Raw genomic sequence first — 26,362 nt, 5'->3', positions numbered from 1 at the left:
CTTTAGCTTCGACGTTTGGAGCAGTATGACCATGCTTTACAAGTTTCAATCACCCGAGAGAGCATTCTCCCAGGGTCGAGAAATCCCCCTACTTCCATTTCTATTCCTATTCCTCTTCGGTTTTTGTCTCACGGTCATTAGTGCTTTGATCTTCACCTCCAGTACTCTGGCCAATGTGAGTATCTGCACTTTTCTCTGGGCAGGCAGACCGATTGGCGCACTTGGAAGACTGACATGCCAATTCCTCTGACAGGACCGTATTCCATTCCCCGGACACAAATCATCCTTTGCGATCCTACGCCAGCACTACCAATTCGTTGTGGATGGGCCTCGTCTCATCAAGAAAGGATACACTCGATTCAAGGATGGCTTGTTCGAGATTCCGCGCACGTTTCGCTTTGGACAGGTCGTCTTGTGCTCCACAGAGCTGATCGAAGAATTGAGGAATATACGAGGCAATCTCGTGTCTCCTGAGCCTTGGATTGATCAAGTAAGGGTTTCTTCTGTGAATCGAGGATGGATCGTGTCTTATGCTCATCATATTCCCACAGCTGCTACAGATATCCCACGTTATGCCAGGTTACTTCCCCACCGAAGCGGGGTGGCCGAAGGTCGCCAAAACCACGCCGGGCCTCATCCGTGGCACAGTGTACAAGAACCTTGACCGATACATTCCATCCATCAACGAGACAATCCTTTCTCGGTTGAAGCTTTTAGAGTTCAAAGATGGTGGTAAGTTTGGCTTTGAGGATTACATCTGGATTTGCCCTAATTTGGTTCATTTTCTACACCAGAGTGCAGCACAGGCCTTTTTGACTTGGCATACTCGATCGTTGCATGCAGCGGCAGTCATTCTCTCGTCGGTGCACGGCTCGCTCAGAATCAGGAGTACCTCAATGCGGTAAAGGAGCATATCCTTGGGATGATTGTGACCGCTCGGGCACAGTTCCTTATCCCAGATTATTTGAAACGGTGAGTGCTGCTTCTCATGCGTGACTTAGGGCTATTTGCTGCTCTTCTCTTGATTCTGACTGCATCAAACTAGATATCTTGGTGGGTTTATTAGTCATTGCGTCAGTCTCGGGACCAAATGGAACATGCTGGCATCACGCAAAGTTCTGATGAAGCATTTCGATGCACGTGCGGCGGAATACCTTGCGGAGATCAACATCGGAAATGAAGCCATAAGCGAGTCGGGTCTTGATCGCTCAGGTAATCCGGTATGTTTGTCTGATTTCTACATTATTCCGATGAATGAAATTAACAGGGCGCTTTCTAGATTGAAATCTTCCGCTGGTTGTATGAGAGCTCCGTTGTCAAGAGACGATGGATGTACTCAGAGGTGATAGGCGAAATGTTGCTTTTACAGTTTGCCTTCATCTACACGACATCCTATGTACGTTGACAGACGCATATGCCACCCCCCCTCCCTCTGCCCCCTGCATTATGCTGACTGAGACCGAAAGGGTTTGTACGGGGCTCTCGCTGAGCTAGCGCGACGACCGGAGTACATTGCACCTCTTCGTCAGGAGATCAATGATACTATTCTCAAGCTAGGACCGACACTTCCGGCTTGCAAGGCTATGGACCTGATGGACAGCTTCTTGAAAGAATGCCAGCGACTACATCCACCCGCAGCACGTGGGTCTATCCGGTTACCATCTGAAGGATCATGCATGGCTGATACATCAATCTTTTCATAGTCTCTGCTCACAGGGTTTGCATCTCTGACATCAAGCTATCCAACGGTTTGTCCTACGCGCACAGTTTAACTTTCAGTCTTGTGGACTGACGAGCATGGAAACAACAGGTATCACACTCAAGAAAGGCTCCCACGTCGCTGTTCCCAGCGAGGTCATTCAGAAATCCGGCGCATACTATGAGGACCCCGAGACTTTCGACGGCTTTCGATTCGTGAAGCGTGCCGCGGCCGGTGACAAGAATTCCCGACTAGTTGATCTGAGTCCTGACTACCTGGTGTTTGGGATGGGGGCGCATGCCTGGTAAGTGATATTGATTTCCAATGGACAGATCAATCTGGGTCCATTTCTTTTTCTCCCCCTTCTTGGTTTCAAATCCAACTGCCCGGATCCTATCGGCTGACATGAACTCTTGTTTGTAGTCCTGGGCGATGGATGGCTAGTGCACTGATGAAGTTAGCTCTTGCGCATATCTTGACTCGCTATGACATACTCCTGCCTGATTCATCCTCTGGGCCCTTGGCTGGATCACTTTCATTCGAGGAGTTTTATGTTCCTAACTTTGGGCTGAAGATTGCGTTCCGCCAACGCGAGTAAGTTCAAAGGTATTGGGTGGTATTTTGTGCGAGACTGAATGCGAGTCGAGGCACGTCTCGGCCGAAACATTCACCTCATTCGGCGTTTTTGGAGATGGTCAGACATTTAGCAATTTTATGAGCATGACATAGTTACAAGATGTTTCTGCCTTGGTGCCTGGTACCCGATAACCGCCGATAAGATCAGTCGATTGACTCTTCGGCTTTGATGACGTTGGTTTACCCTCAACACTCCATACCATAAAAAGTCTAGAAACAATGCCTGAAACAGCCTCCCAAGCTCCGAAGGCTCGGATGGACTCATCCAAACGTCTGATTCTGCCGCCACGCTCAATACACAAACACAAAGTGCTCAAAGTGCTCAACCCCAGCGCGAAGCCTGCAGAAACATGCATGAAGAGCTCCCACGAAGAGGCCACTCGTCAAAAAAAGTTGAACAATGGGAACGACCAGACTTCAAGTCCAAATGATGAATATGACGACACCCCGCAGTCTAAACGCTTTGAGGTCGCATTTTCCATGACACCTCAGCCCTTTCTCGATCCGCCCACCTGGGAAGCCATGCTCAAGATTAGTCAACAGAGACATGCAGCGCATTCAGCACAAGAAAACACATCAGAATCATCTGTGAGCCAGCAAGTGGAATCCGCCGAGCGGTTGAGACAACGTGTTGATCGTGAGACTGAGTATGGATCCATGGCTATTCGGGGTCGATCGAGTATACGTGGGCGTGGAAAGAGTGGGAGAGGGAATGAGAGTGTTTATTGGGGAGGAAGAAATTGACGTTGATAATGACATATAGATGTTACTCTCGTGGGGTTTAGTTCATCTGATGATTAGCACTCACCACGACCTCGGGAACAAACGACTATGCACGTGTCGATAGACAATCATGCAATGATCAGTACGGAAGACTGAAATATAAGACACAACCTGACTTCCTCTGCCAAGGGCACTCTGGATATTTCATGCTGAAGCTCTCTACTTGAAAAGGACCTCGGGATTGCGAGCAAGGATCACAAACAGCCCTGGAGAGGCGCTAGGATGATCGCTGTAGTGAGGTCTGTCCCATCTATGCTTTAAGGTTTCCATAAATCTACACTCGTATTTGATAAAATAGTCATCTCGCATAATAGTGACCACCTCGGTCCAGGGGTGTTTTCTGTTGCAATTCGAGCTCCAGGGCTTTCGTTGAGTGTATCCCTCGCGAGGGAATTTTTTGAGCTTTGCCGTGACGCTGGATATCCCTATTTTCCATAGCACTGGAAGTTAAAGATCGCGTGTTAGATACAGTTAAGATTTTCGCATTTGGCTTTTGAATCCATGTTCAAGAATAGAGGAATGCAATGTCAACTTCCCAGCAAGTTCCGAGACTTGCGTTGGTAGGTCGTATAGAGATTGTCGGGTTTCTTAAAAATGAGAAAGCAGAATCTTACCAGGCATCAATCTGCTCGGAGTCAAGTATGGCCTAGTAGCTCGTTCTTGAGCCCAGCCTTCCCCTTGTTGGAGTACCAACACGAGATGAAAGTAGGCGCATTACCATTCTTACTTTGTAGTGGAGCAAATTCTTACGGAGACTGTCTATGTCACACAACGTGAAAGCAAGGGAGAGTTGGTATACGAACCCTGATTCGGGCCTGGACTGGATGATAGGCTGAAAAGAAGTCAATGCGTGTGCTGGAAGAGATCACAAAAAGCCGGTACTAGTACATTAAACAACAGGCAAAGCAGTTCAAAAAAACAGAGTAAAAAACTGGCGTCAACATCATGGAGATCGTGGGTCATGGTTTATGTCATAATCATCATAGGGTTCATATCAATCAAAAGATCATGTCGGGGCGTCAGATAAGTTTCAGGTCAATGACCCCCAGTTGCATCGTAAAATCATCGGGCAAATGCTTGAAGTGTGTGAAACAGGACCAATCGAAATAGAAAGTCGTAAGAGTAGAAATAGAACAGCCAACCCGCTTATTATCTCGCGGCCATTGCGACCGTAGCGCTGGAACCTACATATATGGGAGCTCCAATGCTCTGTTTCAAAGCCTCGCGGCGAACAGCACGCTTCCGCTCATCGCGTCGCTGGCGCATACGTCGCACGCGATTGCGCATTTTATGCCAGGATACTGGCTGAAGTCGAAGGCCCCAGCGAGATAGAGCTTGGAAACGAGCTGGATGCAGTGGGGAGCCTGTTCGGAAATTGCCTTGGTCGACCAAGCTGGCGTTGCTGGTCATTCCATTGAGGAAACGCCTCAAGTCTGGGCTACGGCGCGCCAAAGATGGGGGCCCATCGAGGACGATGCGTCGTTGAGGTAAGCCGAGGGTGTTGTTGACTACCAAGGGCTCATTGGGGCCAAAAGGAGGCTGGTGCGTTGGAGAGAGCTGTTTCTCGGGTGAAGTAGACACGTCTTCCCAGAAGGGTCGAGGACGCCAGAATGGATAGAGTCGACTATCGATTTGCTTCCCTGTTGTGCGATTCTTGGCCGACTTCATTGAGAGGGACCGTGTTAGGGTGTTGAAAGAATCCGAGCGAGGGCGAGCGCTCCAAGAGCGGCGCACTGAGCTCCATCGCCGAGCGAGGCCCTTGTTTTCATCATTGACATCGGGAGGCCCTCCGTCATGCAAAGGGAGTGGTGGAAGAGGTTTTCTAACGGGAGGCTCGGGTGGGGGGCGAGGGTTCTTCAAAGGGGAGTCGACGAAGCTGGTTCCTCTTTGCGCGGAATTATCCGGCGTACGAGGATTCACATTGTCATGCGAAATGCCAAGAGCCTGGAGAGGGCGTCTCAAGGCCTGAGCTCGCGGATCGACAAGTAACAGTGAATGGTTATTGTGAGCGAACAAGCTTACAGCCGTAGCTTCTTGGATCTCAATCGGTCCTGGGGAAGACGATGGGATTGAGCTACTCGTGAAGGGCATCGCAGGGGGTTGTAACAAATCCATATCCTCCGAGTCGGCGAAAAGACCCGGGATATGAGGCACCTGGGGTGGGCTGGGGAGCTCGAGCGAAGATAGCACATTCTGGCGAGGTGGGGATATCGGCTGATATTCACGATGTCTGTGGATTTCACTGTCCATCGCTAAGTTGTGATTTCGCAGACTGTCGGTGGTCAAAGAAGTTGTACGGGAATTGTTGCGACTTGTTGGTGCAGAAAGTGAAGAGCTGCGAGGTGGGATGACAGGCCGGTCCATAGGTCGACTGCGCAAACTATTGGACGTCAGGGAAGTTGCGCGAGAGTTGTTTCGGCTCGTCGGCGCAGAAAGAGAGGAACTTCGGGGAGGTATGAATGGTCGCTGCATTGAACGACTTCTGTCATCAGTCTCACGAGACTGTATCGAGACAGATTCAGAGACGGGACGTGGTCCTTGTCTCGTAATTTCGGTGCGCCCGGTCGAGGTTGTTGGCGGACGACGGCTCGAACGCTGAGAGCCCGGTTTGGAAGAGACATAACTGTTGGCTCCTGACTTGAGGGACGAGCTCCTCTCGGGTATGACCACAACATTGATGGTTTCTATTTTGGGTTGTATGGCACTGCTGCTGGTCTTGGCTGAGAACGGTACCTCCGACGACGCAATGCGATGGGTCCGAGGGAATGTGCCAGTGGCTTTGCGAATCAAACTATGTTGAGATTCCGGAACAGAGGAAGAAGATGTGCGTTCTGACTTGGTGATGGGAGAGCTGGCAGATCGCAGAGAGCTTCTCTTTCCAGAATGCCGAAGACTTCGCTGTGCACGTTTGGGGGTGTCGATAATCATGGCCTCAACAGTCGACGTGGAAGAGATGACTGACAGGGGGCGGGCATCAGGTTCATTGATCTTGGCTGGACCTTGTGATGACGGCCACCCAATATTCTCCCGAAATTGCTCGATCGAGGAACTCTGTCTGATTTCGTGTGCACCATTGACCCTGTCCCGCAACGTTTTTTCCCGCATCAAAGAAGCATCCAAGCGCTTCATATCTAGAGCATCTCTGTCTGCAGCTGGTAGCCGATCTGCTTTGGTGTGGTTCCGGACGAACTTTCGCTTTCCAGGCAACGTTGCTGGCGACCCATCGATTTGGTTTGCGGCCCAATCCCCATCAAATGACTCAAATCCTGTCTCGTAATCAGTTTCGCTGGGTTGTTTTGATGCGGAAGACGGGGACGGTCCCGTGTCTGCAAATTGTTGATTCGATGCAGGTGGCTTTGACCGCGGGTTCCTTTGTCTGGGTGTTTCCGTTGCGGCTTGGGACATGCGGCCCGGGGTCTCCACGTCTTCCTCCGAGCAGATACTCTCGTACGCCGTTTGGAACGATTCGGCCCGGGACGATGAAGACGGGTGGACCGACCGGTTCAAGGTAGGTCGCATGGTCGAATTATTTGATCTAGGGGGCGTCACATCGGGGGTCGGAGGCTTGGAGGTACGACGAGGGGTCAACATTCCAGTAGCTGAGAGATCTGTGACAGAAGAGGCCATCTTCTGGGGCGTTCGTTCGTCAACGGCTTCTTGGCCTGCACCGGGGGGTGTCAAAGGAGGCGCCGGTTTCGCAGCAAGTTTCCCATTCTGATCCGGAGATACCGGTTGGATGATTTCGATGCTAGGAATGATTACATCTCGCCGAGGAAGTGTCTTGTGAGACCTCAGGAGCGGCCGCTCGAGTCCATGCGAATCCTCCGATGACTCCATCGCTTCCACGCCCGGCATCTCGGAAACGGCGGGCAAAGATCCACGGTCGCGTTAGAGACTCAACGATAGTTCAGATAGCTCTCGGTGTCATAACACGGGTTAGATTATCTCATTCAAAAGTCGCAAGGGTCGCATCGCGCGTGGGCACTCTGCGACCAGAGTGCGACCGATGTACAGAGTTGATGGATCCCAAAGACGCAAAGTCTGTACAATGCAGGGGGAGTGGCGATCGTCCGAAGTGCATTCAAGTCCGCGACAAGCAACGATTCGCTGTCGTCTGTTCGGACAAAGGCTCGACCTGTCTCTCTGTGCGATGTGAGTCGTAATGGTGGGGAGGTGGACAATATTGGCGAGTGGCTGGGAACTTCGGTCACTTTCTCGCCTGCGTTTCAACTTCAACAACAAATATCTAGTGCGGGACAAAAAATGAATGAAACAATGACAATTGGAAAAAGATGAAATATGTTGTACATGAACTTCAGTTATGAGGATCATCTCGAGAACTGTTGTGCCTTGCTGCCTGACTGCCTTGTCACTACTCTCCACTAGTGCCCGATTTAGTTAGTTGATAAATGAGAACTACTATAGTATCAACGTTCGAACATAGATATCCAATTCGAACTGTCCTATGCCTTCTACGATGTCTTTATCGATTTTGTCTCGGCGAGATCTCAATATCCAATGCCATGTGGAGTCATCTCGATTTCCTTGTGTTTCAAATCTTACCAGACATGATTAGAGTCCGGCATTCATACTCGAGCTCCTTGCTTGGTGTATCAAGCCCTTGATGCATGTTTCAAATAACCACGCCAGCACCGGGCAAGACTGCAACTTTCCAACTGCGCGTCATCTTAAACTACTTCAGATGTACTCGAGGCTCTTCAGGGCGAGAGCAGAAATTACATTCGGACTCCATGCACTTTCACTCTATGGTAGACCCATTCAAATGTGCCTCTAGGATTTTTAGTACCAGGGGATGTAGATTCATGGATGCACATTGCCAGCCTCTAGTCACATTCTTGTCTTATCTATGCCTACCCCTTTGTAGAAATAGCCAGGTTCTCAAAGAACATGTCGAATCTTCAGGCACTTGGTCGCCAAATGACCGAGGGATTTAATTTCAATTGGAGGCAAGGCGGTGTTCTGCTTCTAGATACGGAGTACAGTCCATCAGATAGCGCAGGTCTGAAAAAGCCTATAACTTTCCTGGTTTACATACACCTATATACCACTACAGTTAGGACTGAGGTCTCGAAATTTGGTTCAATGCGCCGGTTCCCAGGTGACACAAGATGCTATCCATGGATGATACTTGAAGAGTAAACAGGACATTGGAAACAGACTACATGACGTCAATTTCTCGTTTCATGGAAACAGTCATATAAAACATTTCAAATTGAGATAATAGGTACATTGATTCAACGCTTGCGACGTAGCTTGAAGTGACTGATCTCACTAGAACTTAGTCTATACATTCAGATGGTATTGCTTATTGGTTTCAGATTGTGTTTATACAAACCCTGGAACGAGGTCGACTAAAGTGGTACCTTATTTGGCCACTTTCTGGGTTATTTCCTGGGGCAGTCTCACCCCGCTTCAAATACCCTGGTGTTCCAAGGTTTGGGGGTACACTAGCAGGGCTCAAGTCCAAAGTGCCCGTCAAATTGTGTCTATCGGCTTGTGAGCCTATTTTGTTAGGGCCATTAATTGAAACGGGGTTTATCAAGCACTCCATTACTCCGTATCGTGAGGTCAACTGCTAAAACTCAGAAGTGGACATGTGTGTCCGTGTAAACGCTCATCATTTAACACATTGGTCAACCTTCGACCTGATCTACAAATTGGAGGCTACATGTGGAGTCTGCAGCTAAATTAAAACTGTCAGAGTGTGCTGGGGATATCAAACTGCATATACGAAGTGATATTCTCTTGATTCTAGCGCTGGATGTTTTTGCCGTGCAGACCTCTTTGAAATTGGACAGGTCGGCCCCATCCATGATACAGAAAGAGTGGTTTCGAGGCGCGCGAACAAAACCAAAAGCTTAGATTACGCCATAAAGTGCGGTGTACTTCGTATATTGTCTGAGATCAGATATGAGAATCTGGCCATTTGAAGCTGGAAAGTTGGCTAATTCCAGGCATGTGGCAACGGGCGATGACGATATGTAATCTCCACCAGACCAAGGTTGAGGCCGTGAAAATCAGGGCTCGGGAACCAGCATTTACTAGCATTTACCAGCATTTTTTTGTGAGAGGGGGGAGAGCTTAGGTTAGATACTAAGAGACAGGGGGTAGTCCTATTTGGTATTGGGGGGGAAAGTCCCTGGGAACTCTGGGAACTCTGGGGTCTTGAGGCATCAGAACTCATTCACATCCTGTCAAAAGAGAAGAAGCAAGGGACTCGAATGAACGTATGTGAAAGCAATACGGAGTCCCCCGCAGAAGAATGCCAATAGTGCAGGTAATATACCGTGAGATATAGATTGGGCTCACGGTGGAGTGGTGGCGTAGCATGACGTCCAGGAAGAAAACGAGCCGAACAGGATGTTGATGGTGAGTCTTGGCAGAAATGACATCGCACCGAAGATCACACATCGTCATAGCTCTTCCCCCGCCACCATTTTCCTCCCCTTTTCTCGCTTTCTCTTGACTTTCTCCACGGGCTCATTTTGCGTCTTTGGAGGATTAATTTCGCGTTTGAGTCCTTGATCCGACTTCTGAAACACTATTGAAATTCCCTTAGATTGCGACACTGATCTTTCTCTCTCACTCTCACTCCCTGTCTTTTTTTTACCTTGGCCATCTTTTTCACGACTCACGGTTTCCATTATGAGTACGATACAGAATATCAAGAATTTTATCCGGCATGGCAAGCAGGCCCGCCTAGTCACCCCTCACTCCGAACCCACCACCGATGTCTCCACGATTCACGCCGAGCCCCAACGTCTCCCACCTGGTCAATACACACCCGCCCTGGAAGCCTTTGGCCCAGAGGGCCGGGAAAATGCGATTCAGAAGCCTGACTCCCAAGTGAGGCACGATCGTTCCGTCGAGATCGAACGTCTGGTCCAAGAAGAGAATGTAACTCGATCGAAGATGCCCAAGTATCCCGGTCTGGAACGCTGGATCTTGGTGGAGAAGATGGGCGATGGCGCTTTCAGTAACGTCTATCGCGCTAAAGATTCGACCACTGTATATGGCGAGGTTGCGATCAAGGTTGTGCGCAAATTTGAAATGAACAGCAATCAGGTAGGCTTTACCCAAGTGGCCTTGCTTCGCCTCCCCTACATTCTTCTCTCTCTTTTTCTTCTTCTTCTTCTTCTTCTTCTTTCTTTTGTGGTTCAACCTGGAGAAAACGAAACACTGTCTTTGGAGGAGAACTCAGCCAATACGTTCTGTAGAGCGATCCTCACTATCCAACGGTCAAAAAAGTTCCCAAGGCAGCGGAGGTGCGCAGCGAATGTTCCAACATCCTTGTTCCTCTCCATGGCAGTGTTGACTCTTGTTCCACTGCCACTCGATTTTTTTCCATGTGACCGTTCAATCTGCGGTATCAAGTCTTGCATTCTTCTCTTACTAACTCGAGGATTTAATAGCGAGCGAACATCCTTAAAGAGGTTCAGATCATGCGCAATCTCGACCATCCTAATGTCGTCAAGTTGATCGACTTCTCGGAATCTAAGCAATACTACTACATTGTTCTTGAACTTTGCCCAGGTGGCGAATTGTTCCATCAAATCGTGAGATTGACATACTTCAGCGAAGATCTTAGCCGACATGTCATTCGCCAAGTGGCCGACGCGATTGAGTATCTCCACGAAACATCCGGAGTTGTTCACCGGTTTGTCATTCCTCCCACATTATGATATAACGTTTATCTAACCTTATGAAGTGATATCAAACCCGAAAACCTCCTGTTCTACCCTATTCCCCATGCTCCTAGCAAGAACCCCAAGCCTCAACAACCAGGCGACGAAGATAAGGAAGATGAGGGCGAGTTCATTCCCGGGCATGGCTCGGGTGGAATCGGCAAAATCAAGCTTGCGGACTTTGGTCTGTCTAAGGTCATTTGGGATAGCTCCACGATGACACCCTGCGGTACTGTCGGATATACCGCCCCAGAAATCGTCAAGGATGAGCGGTACTCAAAGAGTGTGGACATGTGGGCCATGGGCTGCGTACTCTACACTCTTCTTTGTGGATTCCCTCCATTCTACGATGAGAGCATCCAAGTCTTGACGGAGAAGGTTGCACGCGGACAATACACATTCTTGTCACCATGGTGGGACGACATCTCCAAGTCAGCTCAGGATCTGATCTCCCACCTCCTCACCGTGGATCCCGAGCAGCGGTACACCATCAAGGAATTCCTTGATCACCCCTGGATTCGCGGAACCGATGAAGAGACCACAGCGGCAGCAGACGCTCCTCCTTTGGCGACCCCATTCGTGGAAAGCCAAAAAGACCGACAACAATACGACACGGTCAGTGCTGAACATGGTCCTTACCAGCCCGCCAGCGCTCGCTTCCTTGACCAGCCCTCCGTAACAGCAGACCGACGCATGGACTTCCGATCTCCAGGCGCTTTCAACCTGCGCGAGGTATTCGACGTCGGTTATGCGGTGCACAGACAAGAGGAAGAGGGCAAACGCCGCACGAACCAGCGCCAGTCCAACCGCAGTGGCACGGCGCAATTCCAATCCGCACTTGGTGCGCTTAACGAAACTTACGACGACGAGCCCGAGTACAGCCACACCCTGGGCGGGCAACCACCGGCTAAGGTAGCCAAGGCTCAGGGATCAGGCGAGATGGCCGGCATGGAAGCCAAACTACGATCCACAAACCTGAGCAACCAGAGCAGCGCTGCCCAGGCACGCCAAGCACCCCACCAGAAGCCCAAGCAGGGATACGGCATGCACGATGCAAATGTCGCCAGCGCGGCAAAGAGCAGTATTCGCAAGCCGAATCAACCGTTTGAACTCAGCTTGAATGGATCAACATTGCTTGAGAAGCGTGGCCGCCGTCATCAGCCAGTGGCATAGACGAGGATATGTACACCCACCCACCTCGTCTGGTATTCGATGTCTTCATACTTTTCTTTTTGTCCTTTCTTTGTCTTGATGAGCGATATTTCTCTACGGATCTATTTTCTTCTCATACTGGATCCATTCATTACTATTCTCCTTTTTCTTAAACTTTTTTTTCATCTCTTTCAGGATTTCAGCTGTTTGCGCGTTACTGGATAGGTCCCGGCGAGGAATCTGCATGCTTACATGGTCATGATTGGAAAACGGGGAAGTTGTTTTTTTCTTTTCTCTTTCTCTTGAGTTATCGTGGAACTTGCTTGGGCTGGAATGGAGTTCTCTTTCGTCCGTCTTCTTCGACTTCTTTTTTTTCATAAGGATCACTTGTCACTGGTTTCCTCGAGTAGGTCGTAATTTCTTCGGTCGAATCTTCTCTTTTTTTGGCTGAAACTACACCAGTGAATCTGTTCCTGGGCTTATCCTTCACTTGTCTCAAGTGGACCGTCTGTGACATACGGAGTTGCCATCCGTAATTATCGACTGGGGACCTCGGGAGTCTTAGAATGATTCTCGGCGTTGGATTGGTGCATCGCTGTATCGCGGCACCACCTGGAAGCATATCCATACATAAATACTTATCATGAACTTAATGATATAAGACAAAATTCCAGTGTTATTCATTGGATTTTAAGTCATCAGCATGAAACATGAATTGTGGTATCTCTAATCCGGTTTATGTTCAAAAAGACCGACCTCCCCGGGAGACTTCTTTGGCGCCATTTTATATGCTCACATGTCTTCCATGCCCAAATAACAAAAAACAAGTGGGATGTATGACAATGTTGATTGGGAACCCCCATGAGCCATTTTTCTCATCACTCATAACGTTTGCTTGCCCCGAGTTTCAATTGGCAGGAAACACATGGCAACGAAAGATGCCAGAATCAAAGCACCTGATGCATAGATAGGAGAGTTTGGATTGGCACTTCCGGCATAGATGGCGACTAAAGGTGCACATAGACCGGAAATGCGGTTCAAGCAGCTTGAAATACCAGTACCGGTTCCGCGGTTCGGGGCAGGGAAGGTCTCTGGTGTGTAGGCATACAGGACACCGTACATGATGTTCTGGAAGAAAGCCTCGAGACAAGTGCACAGCAGCTGGATATTGGAGCTAGTAGATGCAGTGAAGCAGAACAGTAGCACACCTGTGATCAATGTGGCGATGGCCATTGTACCCTTGCGGCCGACGTATTTGATCTCAACAGTGTAGCAGGCCAGAATGGATCCAGGGACACCGACAATGGATGTGATGGCGTAGTTGCGGTATGTGGTGTAGCTGGAGTTTGCCTCGCCGCCAGACTGGGAGAGATACTGGGGTAGGAAAGCGTTGAAGAGGGGATATCCCATTCCAATGGTGGTCCAGCAGAACCAAAGGAGAGCCGTGTTGATACCCATGCGCTTGTTGGCAAACAAGGGACCAATGCGCTCCATTGAAAACTTGGAGAAGAAGCGACCGATAATTTGGGAAATGGTGAGCTCTGTCTTCTCTTCCTGTCTCTCGGGGTGGCCACCGATCTCATTGAGAATCTCGGTGGTCAACCATGTCTTGGCACCGTTCTTGTAGGCGATTCCGTGAACAGATGCGACGGCCTCGTCTTGACGACCGCGGGAAAGCAGGAACTTGGGTGATTCGTACAGGTGGAAGAAGAAGAAACGCATGATGAACATCACAGAGGTGATAGCACCCAGGGTAAGGACCAGGTAGCGCCATCCCATGTTCTTCTCCTTGGTGCAGCCCTCGTAGCCAGTGCAGCTGTAGTTCGGGATGTAGGCCCAGGCAAGAAGACTGCCAATCAGTTGACCAATGGGCCACCACACACTCAGCATGGTCAACATGTTGCCGGATATGAAGGGCAGGAACTCCAGGAAGAGAGCACCATCGACGGGCAAGTTCCCTCCCACGCCAAGACCCAAGCAAGAAAACAGAGCACATGTGCTAGATTGATAGTTAGCAAATAGATGATACAGCTTAAACATGCACGGGAAAGGCTTACCCGATCCATGAGGGACCACCGCCAGAAGCCAGTCCAAAAGCACCGGCCAGGAAAAGGGTAGTGTTGAAAGCGAGGCGACGGCCGACAATATCAGAGGCAACACCCCAGAAAGAGGCACCGAGACAAAGTCCCAGGAACAAAGCACAAGTCGTGAAACGCACCCCAGTCTCAGAAATTCCGAACTCGTATGAGATCGGTGTCAGAGTCAGAGCAACTCCCTGCGAATGGTTAGTTGTATCCCGAAAAACATGCTCAAAGCAATTCTCACCTGGAGCCAGAGGCTAAAATCATGTGTTAGCTATTGAAGAATTGCCACCAAAAAAAGAGTGGTCACTTACTTGTCCGCGGTCCAGCCAAATCCACAGAGGAAGAACAATTGCCATTGATACCGGCCCATGCCGATATCCTGCAAGGCTCTGTTAATCACCTTCGCCTTGCCTGTATATCAAGATTAGAATCAATTTTCTGCAATTGCTTTTCAGAGGCCATCACGCAGAAATATGATGAACATGCATTTGGCATGCATCTCAGCGTTGAAGGGCAGAGCTGTATACATACGGTCATAAGCAGAATCATGAGAAGCTGTAGCGAGATCAGATTCGATTTCGGCACGAAGACCTTCCAGGGTCAAGTGGTTAGTGCTAGTGTGTGAGCCTGCGACACCATTCTCGGAAGAAGGAGCGCGGTCCAAGCTCTTGCTAGAGTCTTTATCATCTTTTTCCGTGGGTTGCGAGGGGTGTGCTGGTGCATCGGCGAGCGGGATAACAACGCCAGGGAAATTCTGGCGGTCCCTTTTGAACGGGTTGAATTGGGCGAGTCCCATGTTGGCGGGTTCTAAGGCGCTTTGGAAATTCGGGCTAATATATCTTGGGGGTGCCTGCTGGGCTTGTCGCTTTTCGGTCTGCAATATGGCAAATGGCCGGATTGGGCAGGTCTACAAATGGGTGGGGCTGCAACTGGGGTATATCGTAGACGCGCTGTCTTCAAAGTCGAAATTGTCGCTAGGGTTGGTATATGCTGTTCGCTGGTGGCTCCGGGTATATGTGGTGAATATCGAGGCAGGCAAGAGTGCTTGCTACTGGAGGGACGAGGTTTCTCTTCTTGGCTGAGAGGGATTGAGAAAGGGTATGATCGACATGCGCCAATCCACCAGGATATGAGATATACTCGAGATGTAGTCCAGGGTGTGAAGAAGTAAAGTCACGGCAAAAGCTCGAAATAATTTCGAGTGGAAATTTTTGAGGTGGAAAGGGAGAAGCAAAGGTGGGATGATCGAGTTGCTATATACTGACGTTTGGGGATCCAAGGATGCGCCTTGTCCTCTTTTCCTGTTTCTTTCTGATTTTATTTTTTTCCCTTTCTTTTTCTGAAAAAAATAAAATTACCCAGGGTAATGGTATTGGGATGAAGCCATATACTCCGGAGTTCATTGGCCCAGAGAAGCGGGACCGAGGCATATGATATCTGATTTATTACTGGATTGCGCTTAGTCCCAAAGTTCCCTGCTCTCCTGACAATTTGCGGATTAGCCTGAAAGTATCAAGCCGGCAAGCCTCGTGGCTGAGCCGCTCTTAACCTACACAATAGCTTAAGTCACGAAATTCATGTTGAATAGACTTCAGCCTCAGGGGCTATATCACATACTTGATTCCCTCAAATATCACAAATACTACCGTAATTGTAAGTAGCAGTTGTAGTTGGAATCGGAAAGGGCCGAGACGGCAAATCTCTCCACACTCGCTCTTCATTGGCCCCCACGACCCACTATTGAAAAAAAAAAATCTCGCCTGCACGACTCCTAGAAGCAAACTGATCATTACTGCCCATCTGCTGGAAGATCTCAATGTGTTTCAGATTCGTAGATTTCTCTATCCACGTGTTCCTCAAGTATTGCGGTGTGAGAGATCTTCCTTTCTCACGCAGAAAAGGCACGTTTGCGCTCGGGTCTCCGCGGCGCATCTATGCCGCATTCGGTCCGATCGTTGAGAACATCGCATGTGACTTTGAACCAATCAGAGTCCATAAAAACATGGTAATTTTGAAATCCATGGATGAGTAAATTACCACACTGTGGCGCTACTTGTCGCCCTTTACCTTTTCTCACCCGAATCGGCATGCTTCTCGGCTGTGTTCCGTGCGAGAATTGCTCGGTTATTCTAGGCCCGCAATATGGCTTGATGCGAGTGTCGGGGATATCAATACTCGGTACGGAAAGGGGCGATAGTTCGCCTCGCCGACCTTTGCGTTACCGGGAAAGTCTCTGTTCGGCAAAGAATAGATTCTACCTTTTGCGACATACGTACACCTATCTTTCGAAAATATACACCCGAAATCTGCAAGTTTCAATGCTAAGGGCCATTTAACAGGGGTCCGAAGATGCATGAGCTCCCGAGGTCGGCAGGCCCGTGAGGCGTGCATGTATCACACTCTATTATATGTACCATCTCAACCCATGTTCTATGTTGCCACTAATAATCGCCATGATCGTGAATCCATCGATCTTCCATGACTTCATGCTTCTTAGAAAAGTCAAGGGCTTGCTATTGATCTCTACTTCACATAAGCTGACGTCTTGCTACTGATGAGCAAGTGGAGCCATTGACCCACCGACACTTCACCCCGGTTTTTTATCTACATATGGGTCAACGGAGCAAGGGATAGAGCTGCATACTGTAGGTAGCTATGTAGTACGAATACAATACGTCAAATCTCTCAACGTGGCAGGTGGACTGTTCTATCAAACTTTCTGTCTTGGCACTGAGGTCAGATTAACCTTCGAACTCACCGAAAACAGACACTTATGCAATCACTGCGATGGCCCCGAGGTCCCTGGAATTGATGAATCATATCCAAGCTGGGAGCCTCCATGTACCTAATGATGTGATCCCAGCAGCAGCAGTCTCCATAAAATGACACACACCAGATTCTTATCGAAAGAGCAAATATATACTCAAAGTGGCAAGGATTTCCCGAATACTGCGACGGGACTGCGGTGAAATGACTCAACAAACAACCTAGATCGATATTATGCATGAGAATAGATAGGGCAATCGCCTATCTTTCTCGGGGCTTCCGGGTACCTTCGCGTTTGTCCACGAGTTAATACTCGGAGTAGTACTTGTAATACCGGCGAGTTAAACCACATGGGAAGGCCACGGTCACAAACTCGTGTCCCAGATCTGGGGAAGTGTAGTATGACGCATGAATATGCAACAGTTTGAAGGGGGCGGTCTGTCTTGTATATACAGCTGAGAACTACTTTCGAGAATTGTGTTCTTCTAAAATTCGTCCAACTTGATATATGATTGGCTCTTCTCCCATATGCATACTAGTATTACACACACCTCGTGTGCAGATCACCATGAATGAACCATGCCGAGTCTCACTGCTTGAGCCGCTTTGTATGACGCACGCAGATGGTGCCATTTTTACATGGAACCTGATGCTGAGGTCCCCGGCGAGACAAAATATCATTGGCGTTTCCAAGTTCCTGGGTACATATGATACATATAGAGTTGGGCACAGGGCCATTATGAATGATCACCGACAAAGCAACTGATATCAGCCGGGTCAGCAATCTCAAAGCCAAGCTCCTGGAGACCAAATACTCATATTAGCTCGATATCTCCAATTTTACTGTGGTGATGAGGACCATTCTAGTTGCGATTTAGAACTCGATTCTAGTTATGAATGGTCAAGTATAGTAAAGAAGCCGTCGCACTTAGGGTGTGCTCGTGTGTTCCTCGCTGGAATACGTCCCAATAATGCCAAGCTTTCAACTTTGGTGCTTGTTTGCTGGCGTTCGAGGGAAATGAACATTCACTCAACCACCGCACATCGATGACCGTATCTCATGGTTTTCTCTAGTATTGAACAGCCAACCTGATTTAAGTAATCAAAGGGACTAGGGCTTACAGGCTCAAAAATAAAAAAAAATGGTTACGTTTGTCATGACATTACATCTTCACACAACGTCCTAACACCAGCCTGCCCCACCTGGAGAATTGGGGAAAAGCAAAAAAGAATGGACTCGCGGGGAATCGAACCCCGGACCACTCCCATGCTAAGGGAGTATTATACCACTAAACCACAAGCCCAATTTGATGAAAGCGACGTCAACGTTATGTCATATGATCCTAAATCAATCTCCAACTGAACACAAACCGGCATGGTTGTTTTCGTAACTTCCAATTCTCCAACGTTACACATTGTCCCAACCTCTTATACTCAAAATGACTTGCAGCTTAGCAAGCTAAAATCTACGGGCGATCATGGTCTACAAGGATTAAGGTTGGGTATGTTTCTGTGACCGCATAGGTGGGAACCTTGAAAGTGTCGCAGTCAAAATATATAGCGCGACTACTCTGTACCTCCAATGTTAATAAACAATCCCTCGCTTTTGGAATGTGCAACCACCGTACACAGAGAAAACAAAGCTCACTTATTGATATGCAGTGCGTCTGCAGACCAACTTTCACTCAATGAGGAATAGCCAGGGTAGCCCAAGTCAACCCCGATGTCTGCCCTTTACCCTATACGCTTGGCGGTACTCGGCAATTGACGCCGGGAACCCTCCACGGGAAGTACATCTGAGCAGGCATCTGACTGGGCCACGTCGCATGAACCCAGGACAACAAGCATATCTGCAAAGAAAGGGTCGCAGGGTTGAAACCTGGAAGTTGCCCATATCTCCAAATTGGAGAGCAGGAGCTTCCAAGGTTGCTGTACATGGTAGCTTCATTTAGCAATACACATACAAAACCCCTCGTCAATTTTCTCATTGAACCGCGCAATTATACAATAACCCCCAAAAGAGGCAGATATACCAGCAGAGATCTCGCTTGCACTTGAACTGCCCAAGTGGTGGCTAGTACCATTCCCAGAAAGCCTTATACCAAGGTTATATCCATGGATGAGTAAATCGAAGGCTCCCAAATGGCTGCACTGAGAGACTTGATTACTGAAAAAGTAGTTCAGAATCTACCAAAGACATGCTAACAGCATGCCCAACTCTACAAGGAGTCAAAGCCCAGATTCGGGTATACAAAGGCTGGACCTACCCGATGGTGTGAGCTCCACTTAGGTCCGCCCCTACCAATGACCGCTAGCCCCGAAGTTTTCACACGCTCAAAAGGGACTAGGAAGACCCAGGAACTATGAGAACGCCAATGGGAGTCATTCCGCGCAAAATTCTCAGGACCACTTTTTACATATGACTCCGCTTCGATTGCTAATCGGTGACCCCTCTTCATATTTCTTTCACAAATCCCCGGATTCTGTCCTTCCATCCACCTGTGTCACCTGTGGAGAATACCCTAAGTGGCTTATTCCCCATAGAATGTCCACAAATGTTGGGTCTGCTGGTGATATCAACCACGAGCCCGCCCTCAACACCGCCCAGGGCACCACGACAACTTACAATGAAAAATCCGCCCTCCAAGTAGACGGCGAGAAGTTTGACACAGAGGCTCCAAATCTGATTCACAATACTCAAGTTGACTCAGGTCAAGATGCCCAAGAGCAGGAGTCGACGCTAGAGGGTGGGGCGTATCGAACGGCCTCTACAGTGGCTCCGTCACAGAGGTCGGCTCGAAGAGACCCCGTCAGTCGAGTAACGACAGATCCTGAAGGAAACACCTACCCCGAGGGCGGACTTGAAGCCTGGCTCGTTGTGCTGGGGAGTTTCCTTGGCCTGGTTGGATCGCTGGGCCTGGTCAACAGTATTGCCACGTTCCAGGCGTACATCCAGACTCATCAATTGAAAGAGTACAGCTCAGGAAGTATCGGCTGGATCTTTGGAATGTTTGCCTTCCTCACTTTCTTCTGCGGAGTGCAAGTCGGCCCCATTTTTGACGCACGAGGTCCCCGTCTTCTGGTATTTATTGGTTCCGTATTCGAAATGGCAATGATTATCTTGATCGGGTTTTGCACCCAATACTGGCATTTCATGCTGGTCATCGGTGTATTGGGAGGAACAGGAGCGTCTCTGATCTTCACTCCTGCAATCTCTGCGATCGGTCACTATTTCTACGAGAAGCGTGGTGTTGCAACTGGCATTGCTGCGACTGGTGGTTCCGTAGGAGGCGTGGCCTTCCCTTTGATCATGGAGAGCCTTTTCCCAAAGATTGGCTGGGGATGGGCCACCCGGGTTGTTGCATTGATTTGCCTGATCGTGCTGGGAGTTGCAAACCTCTTAATCAGATCTCGACTCCCCCAGAAGCCGTTCTCCAAGGAGAACGTGCTACCTGATTTCCGAATCTTCCGAGACTCAAGATTTGCCCTGACCACCGCCAGTGTCTTTTTCATCGAGTGGGGTCTTTTCGTACCTATCAGTTACATCTCCGTGTATGCCCTCGACCATGGTTTCTCAACCCAAATGTCATACCAAATCATTGCCATCTTGAATGCCGGTTCATTCTTCGGCCGATGGCTTCCAGGATTCTTTGCTGATTTCTTGGGTCGCTTCAACACTTTAATCGCGACAGTTGCTCTCTGCCTGCTTTGCAATGCTTGCCTTTGGCTACCTGCCGGAAGCAGCCTGGCGCTGCTCATTGTTTACTCTGCACTATTTGGCTTTGCAAGCGGTAGCAACATCAGTCTGACCCCCGTGTGTGTTGGTCAGCTCTGCAAAACTGAACACTATGGCCGGTACTATGCAACTGCTTACACCATAGTGAGCTTCGGGTAAGTAACTTTTTCCCCTTCTAGATCTCTCGTAACGTTGCGGAACTAACACCGCTACAGTACCCTCACTGGAATTCCCATCGCAGGTGAAATCTTGTCGCGTTGCAATGGATCCTACTGGGGTCTCATCACTTTCACAATCTGTTGCTATGCGGCCGGTCTCGTATGCTGCACCGCTGTGAAGGTCATCCACGTCGGCTGGCGCAACCCCCTCGCCATCTATTAATTTCTAATTCCAGACGGGATCCAGATCTCAGACTAGACCTAAAACATCAGTCTGGAATTTGGTTATGATTCAGAACGAAAGCTTCCACAAAAGTTCAGATTTCGGGCATTGTTCTTTCTGTTTCTTCATCTGCTTTCAGGGCCTCAACAATATGGCCAACTTGCATATTTAGTTAATATTGAGAGTTCAGACATGACCGAGCTATTTGCTGTACATACATGTGATGATTGTCCCTCTCTCGCCGCGACGCTCAGAATATAATACAAAACTGCATCCATATCTCAGCATCCATGATATCATCCGTAGGGCCCAGACGGCGGATGACGTTTCCGATGCAAAGACTCGTTCCGGCCATCAGTAGAGCTTCTTGTCAATTCCAGTCCCTCCATATTTGCATCACACGAATCGGAAGATCATAGTAGGACACGTCGAAGTCCGGAATGGCGAATATCCTACAGCCAAGTTGATATATCAACAATGTCGATCTTCCGATATAGGGCTGAAAAGCCCACAGTGCATAATATTTCCGACAGGAACATCCTTAACCTGTCGACGGTCATAATGGCGTCTAGTGCCTGGAGCCATGGAATCTACGCTGGAAATGTTTCCCATAGGACAGAACGTTGCTGCACACCACGGAACCGGCAGAGCTTCGAGTCTAAAGTGCCTGACGCTACCCTAAACAAGACTACGCTCTGATGGCATCGAGTATTCATAAATTCATCATCATGGAGGTTCACGGATCTCGCTAAATCTACATGCCATTGGAATTCTCTTCCCCTCTCTCTACACGGGACTTTGCTGTTTTTCGTCCTGATACCTTCAATATCCCAATTGCTGCAATTGCTCCTTGCTACAACTTTCATCTTTGCAATCTTCATTTAGCTGCCCTAATACCCAAATCTAACCTCTGCATCCACTCATTTGTGAACGGAGCGTCCGGATACACCGGGAAACTTGCTTTGTCACTCGACCGCATCATCCCGGGCTACACGTGCCTCTTTTTGTGCATACGCAGAACTTGATCAAAGTATGTTTCTCAAAAAGAGTCTGGTCCTCTTGGCCTGCTCTTGGGCGCTCTTGCAGAATGTCGCTGCCGTCCCAGATGCCTCAGCAGAGGCAGATCTCGAGGAACGTGATTTCAACCTAGAAGAGCGACACAATCACCCAGACTTGGAGAGCTCTCTGCTTTCTGTCCTGACGGAGGAGTTGATTTCCTCCGAGCCCGCCAAACCTGTTTCCAACACAGGTGCTACGACAACCACCACCACCGAGTGTGAGAGTGAAACCCCACCGGGTGATCACACTGGTGGCGGCGGCGGCGGCGGCGGCGAAACTGGCTCAGGTACCGTTCCTGTCGTACCTTCCACAGGGGGTGGAGGAGGAGGTGGCGGAGGTCATGGCTCTTCCACAGGCGGTCATGCTAGTCCCCCTTCGAATGGTGGTATTCAACCCAGTCAGCCACCCAGAACATCTCCACCTGGAGGAGGCACTGGCCCTTCTGCCACCCCTACACCCTCTGGTGGAGGCGGGGGTGGTGGAAGTAACCAGCCAAGTCACAGTCAGCCTCCTGCCACTGGCGGCGAGCCCCCTCAAACCACCCCACACGGCGGAGGAGGTGAGAACCCAAGTGGTAGTCAGCCCTCTCCATCTGGGGGTGGAGGAGGTGGTGGTGAGCCCTCTCCATCTGGAGGCGGTGGAAGTGGTGGTAGTCAACCTCCCGCTACTGGAGGCGGCGGAAGCAGCGAGCATCCTCAAACAACACCAGCTCCTAGCGGAGGAGGAGGAAATGGAGGCGGTGGTCCAGGCGGCGGCGGGCCCGGAGGAGGTGGTGGCGGCGGTGGTGAATGTCCTCCACCTGCTCAAGATACTGTTGTTGTTCCCGTCACAGTCACCTGTCCTTCTGTTCTTGTGAGCACAGTCACCGTCACTGCCCCATCGTCCAACACCGGCTGTCCCTGTCCCGCTGAAGGCGGAGGAAACGGAGGCGGCGGTCCAGGCGGCGGTGGCCCCGAAGGAGGTGGTGGTGGCCCCGGAGGTGGTGGAGGTGGAGGAGCTGGCGGAGGCGGCGGTGCAAGCAGCGGCGGACCTCCAAGCGGCAGTATATCGCCCTCAATCAGCAGGACAAAGATCAAGACGACTAGCACTCAAACCAGTACCGCAACTCGGACATCAACACCCTTCATCCCAAGCGGCAGCAAGGAGAACACAAAGCCAAACACAGGCTCACCCTCTGCACCTGCTACGCTTGTGACTCTGCCCACATCTCCGTCTTCGCAGGACCAGGTCTCGCATTCGGCGGCTCATATCACTGCACGGGCTCATATCAACCCTGATATCGTTCGACGACATATGTTTGCCAACACGACTGCGGTGTTCCCCAATTCGACTACTGCTTTGAACACTACAACTGGGGCCTTTAATCTGAGTCGTGTTGCGACTGAGACTGCGACTGAGCCTGCGCCTGTCTTCCTGCCTCGCTTCAACCGTGGAAGGCACCGGGCTTAAATTGCCTCAAGGAAAAGTGAATTTGATTTGATCTTTGTGTTTCCGAATAGACGGGGAGTTTGGTTTTTCTTGGTTTTGGATAATAATCTGTTTAATGTATTTGGTAGTAATACGATGAGTTGTTTCTTTGGAGCTTCCTTCCCGATTGAGCGACTGGCGGATCTATTCACATCAGCAGCCAAAGTAGTAGAACACTTTTATCTTTGCCAAAGCCCTGGTAGTAGTTTGATAATTCTCTTATGTTTTTCAAGCACTGGAAATTTCCATGTCTACGAGCGATGTCCTTCCATTATTGGAGCTGGCTACAGAGAAAAGGTTGTTGGAGACCCTTGTAGCATTGAAGAATATGGTAGATAACAAGAGATCTCGGATCAGACAGTGAGGCAGAACTTTCCGAACAAACAAACCGAAGACTTGGCTTCGTTGGGTATCACTCAAAACAGAACAGGGTATCGCTCAAAACAGAAAAAGGAAGTTCGCCTGTGTCGCAGAAGAAGATATTGTACAAAAATCACTCATCACATCATAAATCGGAACCAAATGTCCCGTAATCCCAGTATTGATATCCCGTTGTACCATTTTCAGATCTTTTGTGTTCCGTCGCAGCTCGAAAGCAATGCCACACAGTCAAGGATGATCTGGTGCCAGGTGGGGGTGGAGAGTGGAGACCGAAAGGACGGGTGAAGTCACGAGTTATGGAGAAGCCCTAAAAAGTCAGTAAGTGGAACAAGAAGACCAAAGACCGAAAATGACATACCGCAATCCTCGACGGAACGATCTCCAAGACAAAAGGTTGTATTGTCTCATTTGAGCCTCCTTTTTTGGTGGGCTTTCAACAGCTGTAGGCTGATTAATTGCTGCAAAGGCTGTGACGACCTGAGAAGGTGGTGACGAAACAATGTTGAGCCAGTTCGACAGACGAAATGTTTTCGATAATGATATGCTTTTGAGTAGCAAAGTGGTGACCGAGCAAGATGATCAGGATGTCATGAAAGACAGGAAGCATGACCAGGAAATTGAAGACGTGGCATGAGTCAAGATGTGTCCACTTGGATTGTTGGCCCAGGTGCTGTGTGGAAGATGCACAATGTTGAAAACAGTGGCAGAGTGTGGAATAGCAAGTGTTGAGCTGATTAGTGCAAACTGTTAAGATCATGCACAGAGAAGATGCGAGGCTGTGGTGGTAAATTATCCCATGATGCCAGTCGCTGGAGGGATTTGTCTCATGATCCCGAGCAAGGTGTGAGCCGAGATGGGCTGGTAGGCAGGTGCGCACAGAGCTCATTGTTTAGAAGTTGCGCCAGTCACAAGATGCAGGAAGAAGGTTGGCAAGATGTGTGCTAGTACTGGCGACAAGGATGATTGATGATTGTGCAGGATTTGAAGAGGAAAATTCAATCAGGCCTGCCCCGAAAGGCCGATCGAATTACCGAGAATGCTTTCAAGCGGAAACACGATTGCTGTGTATGCAGAGAAGTGGTACTCCACAAACGAGTGGTCAATGATTGATGAAGGTGGGGTTTTTTTTCTCTGCCCAGGTCATTGAATGAGCGAGGTTTTTCCATGTGGGAATCGATGATGTCGAGAAAAGACGAAGAAAACTCGAAGGATCATTGCCCAGGTGATAATGATGAGGGACCATGTTCGAAAGAAGATTGAAGCGGCCTCGAGAAAAGATGAGAAAACTCGAAGGATGAATGACATCGGACTGGGAGGAAGGTTGCAGTCGATTTGCTTTGAACAGAGAGTGGTGGATAAATTTTCATGCAGGCAGATTCCAGTCAGGCCTCCCCCGGAAGGCCCGATTGGAATGCCAAGTATGCTTTCAGGTGGATGCATGAGATTGAAAACGGAGAGATGTGGTGCTCCGAAATGATGGTAGTGATTAAAGAAGCGGTATCACCCAGGTGGTGGAATAAGCTCGAAAGCTCGAAAGTAGATGTCAAAGGGCTTCGAGAAAAGTTGAAGAACTCGAATTATCACTGAATGATATTCCTGGATAAACGAGGATGTCTGGGCAGTCGACTCGCTTTGGAGAATGAATGAATGAGATCAGAAGTAGGTCAAACAATAAAAGTGGAAAGGCAACAGGAGACAAGGTTGCGAGAAGGTTGTTTCAGGGTGATAGGCCGTGGAGAAGAAAAGAGAACTCTTCCCAGGACCCCCGAAGTAACAGTTGAAAGACAGCGCATTGTATCTTGTGGATCAGCAGGACCCTCAACGAGAACCTGGAATGAGACGACCGGCCGCTAGACACCTGCGTAGTCGCGCGCCGTTCTCGATGCTTGGGTTTTTGATTTTCAACTTTTTTTGATTCTGTCTTTTTCACTGGGATCTCTCAATGTCTATATTGGAAGAAGCCAGAGTCAGCGATGTTGTCCCAGTAAGAATAAATGTACGGAACTTGCCTTTTTTTTGCGGTCTTTTTTGATTTTCAACTTTTTTTTTTTTTTTTTTTTTTTTTTTTTTGCAACCTCTCAATGCCTAGATCGGAAGAAGCCACAGTCAGCGGTGTTATTTCAACAAATGATAAAGGGGGACCACACTTACACAACGGTCAGTACAACTCAACCTCCAGACTCCACCACCACGAAACACGTTTACAACGCTCAAAACGGTGTTACAGAGAGACAGACAGAATGCTGGAGAATTGCCAGACTGGCCCGACCAACCTAAAAAGAGGGAGGGGGCCAAATTTGGGAATCCTGCACAGACATCCTGCCGCCGTCATGCATCCTGAGAAGAGCCATCGAAATCCTGCACAGTAGGACCGCATTTCGTGAGTAGATTCGTACCCGCTTGCACAGATACGGGAATCGGAGGAAGAGGACCACTCTAAGACCCACCAAACCATCCAGACGACCAAGAGAAAACCGGAGCCAAAGCCGATGAAGGCGTCGAGCTACCCGGG

At 49.2% G+C, this 26,362-nt stretch overlaps 6 protein-coding genes across 6 annotated transcripts; 4 read left to right on the top strand and 2 right to left on the bottom strand.

Moving 5' to 3' along the window:
• Window positions 1-25: 25 nt before the first annotated feature.
• On the top strand, window positions 26-3,136 carry N7506_010231 (cytochrome P450; the record flags this gene model as incomplete). The annotated part of the gene is made up of 12 exons (XM_056959524.1): window positions 26-175; window positions 254-490; window positions 552-732; window positions 795-972; window positions 1,046-1,220; window positions 1,280-1,396; window positions 1,467-1,641; window positions 1,704-1,748; window positions 1,811-2,003; window positions 2,123-2,293; window positions 2,545-2,972; window positions 3,099-3,136. The coding sequence occupies 12 exons, from the start codon at window positions 26-28 to the stop codon at window positions 3,134-3,136; spliced, it is 2,088 nt and encodes a 695-aa protein (XP_056808914.1).
• A 1,131-nt stretch (window positions 3,137-4,267) lies between these two features.
• On the bottom strand, window positions 4,268-6,973 carry N7506_010230 (uncharacterized protein; the record flags this gene model as incomplete). Its single annotated transcript, XM_056959523.1, has 1 exon — window positions 4,268-6,973. One exon carries the CDS (start codon window positions 6,971-6,973, stop codon window positions 4,268-4,270), a length of 2,706 nt encoding a protein of 901 aa, XP_056808913.1.
• A 2,811-nt stretch (window positions 6,974-9,784) lies between these two features.
• Window positions 9,785-11,997, top strand: N7506_010229 (serine/threonine-protein kinase; the record flags this gene model as incomplete). Its single annotated transcript, XM_056959522.1, has 3 exons — window positions 9,785-10,204; window positions 10,552-10,796; window positions 10,848-11,997. 3 exons carry the CDS (start codon window positions 9,785-9,787, stop codon window positions 11,995-11,997), a joined length of 1,815 nt encoding a protein of 604 aa, XP_056808912.1.
• Window positions 11,998-12,858: 861 nt separating this feature from the next.
• On the bottom strand, window positions 12,859-14,856 carry N7506_010228 (uncharacterized protein; the record flags this gene model as incomplete). The annotated part of the gene is made up of 5 exons (XM_056959521.1): window positions 12,859-13,975; window positions 14,034-14,251; window positions 14,302-14,314; window positions 14,372-14,471; window positions 14,526-14,856. The coding sequence occupies 5 exons, from the start codon at window positions 14,854-14,856 to the stop codon at window positions 12,859-12,861; spliced, it is 1,779 nt and encodes a 592-aa protein (XP_056808911.1).
• A 4,515-nt stretch (window positions 14,857-19,371) lies between these two features.
• Window positions 19,372-20,943, top strand: N7506_010227 (MCT family MFS transporter; the record flags this gene model as incomplete). Its single annotated transcript, XM_056959520.1, has 2 exons — window positions 19,372-20,717; window positions 20,778-20,943. The coding sequence occupies 2 exons, from the start codon at window positions 19,372-19,374 to the stop codon at window positions 20,941-20,943; spliced, it is 1,512 nt and encodes a 503-aa protein (XP_056808910.1).
• Window positions 20,944-21,975: 1,032 nt separating this feature from the next.
• On the top strand, window positions 21,976-23,451 carry N7506_010226 (putative extracellular threonine rich protein; the record flags this gene model as incomplete). The annotated part of the gene is made up of 1 exon (XM_056959519.1): window positions 21,976-23,451. The coding sequence occupies one exon, from the start codon at window positions 21,976-21,978 to the stop codon at window positions 23,449-23,451; it is 1,476 nt and encodes a 491-aa protein (XP_056808909.1).
• Between the last annotated feature and the right edge of the window lie 2,911 nt (window positions 23,452-26,362).

The sequence above is a fragment of the Penicillium brevicompactum genome (assembly GCF_028827555.1).
Source record: "Penicillium brevicompactum strain IBT 35665 chromosome Unknown utg000006l_segment0_segment0, whole genome shotgun sequence".
Lineage (NCBI taxonomy): Eukaryota > Fungi > Ascomycota > Eurotiomycetes > Eurotiales > Aspergillaceae > Penicillium > Penicillium brevicompactum.
The sequence above is the reverse complement of the archived record's forward strand: the minus strand, read 5'-3'. Positions and strand labels throughout refer to the sequence as shown.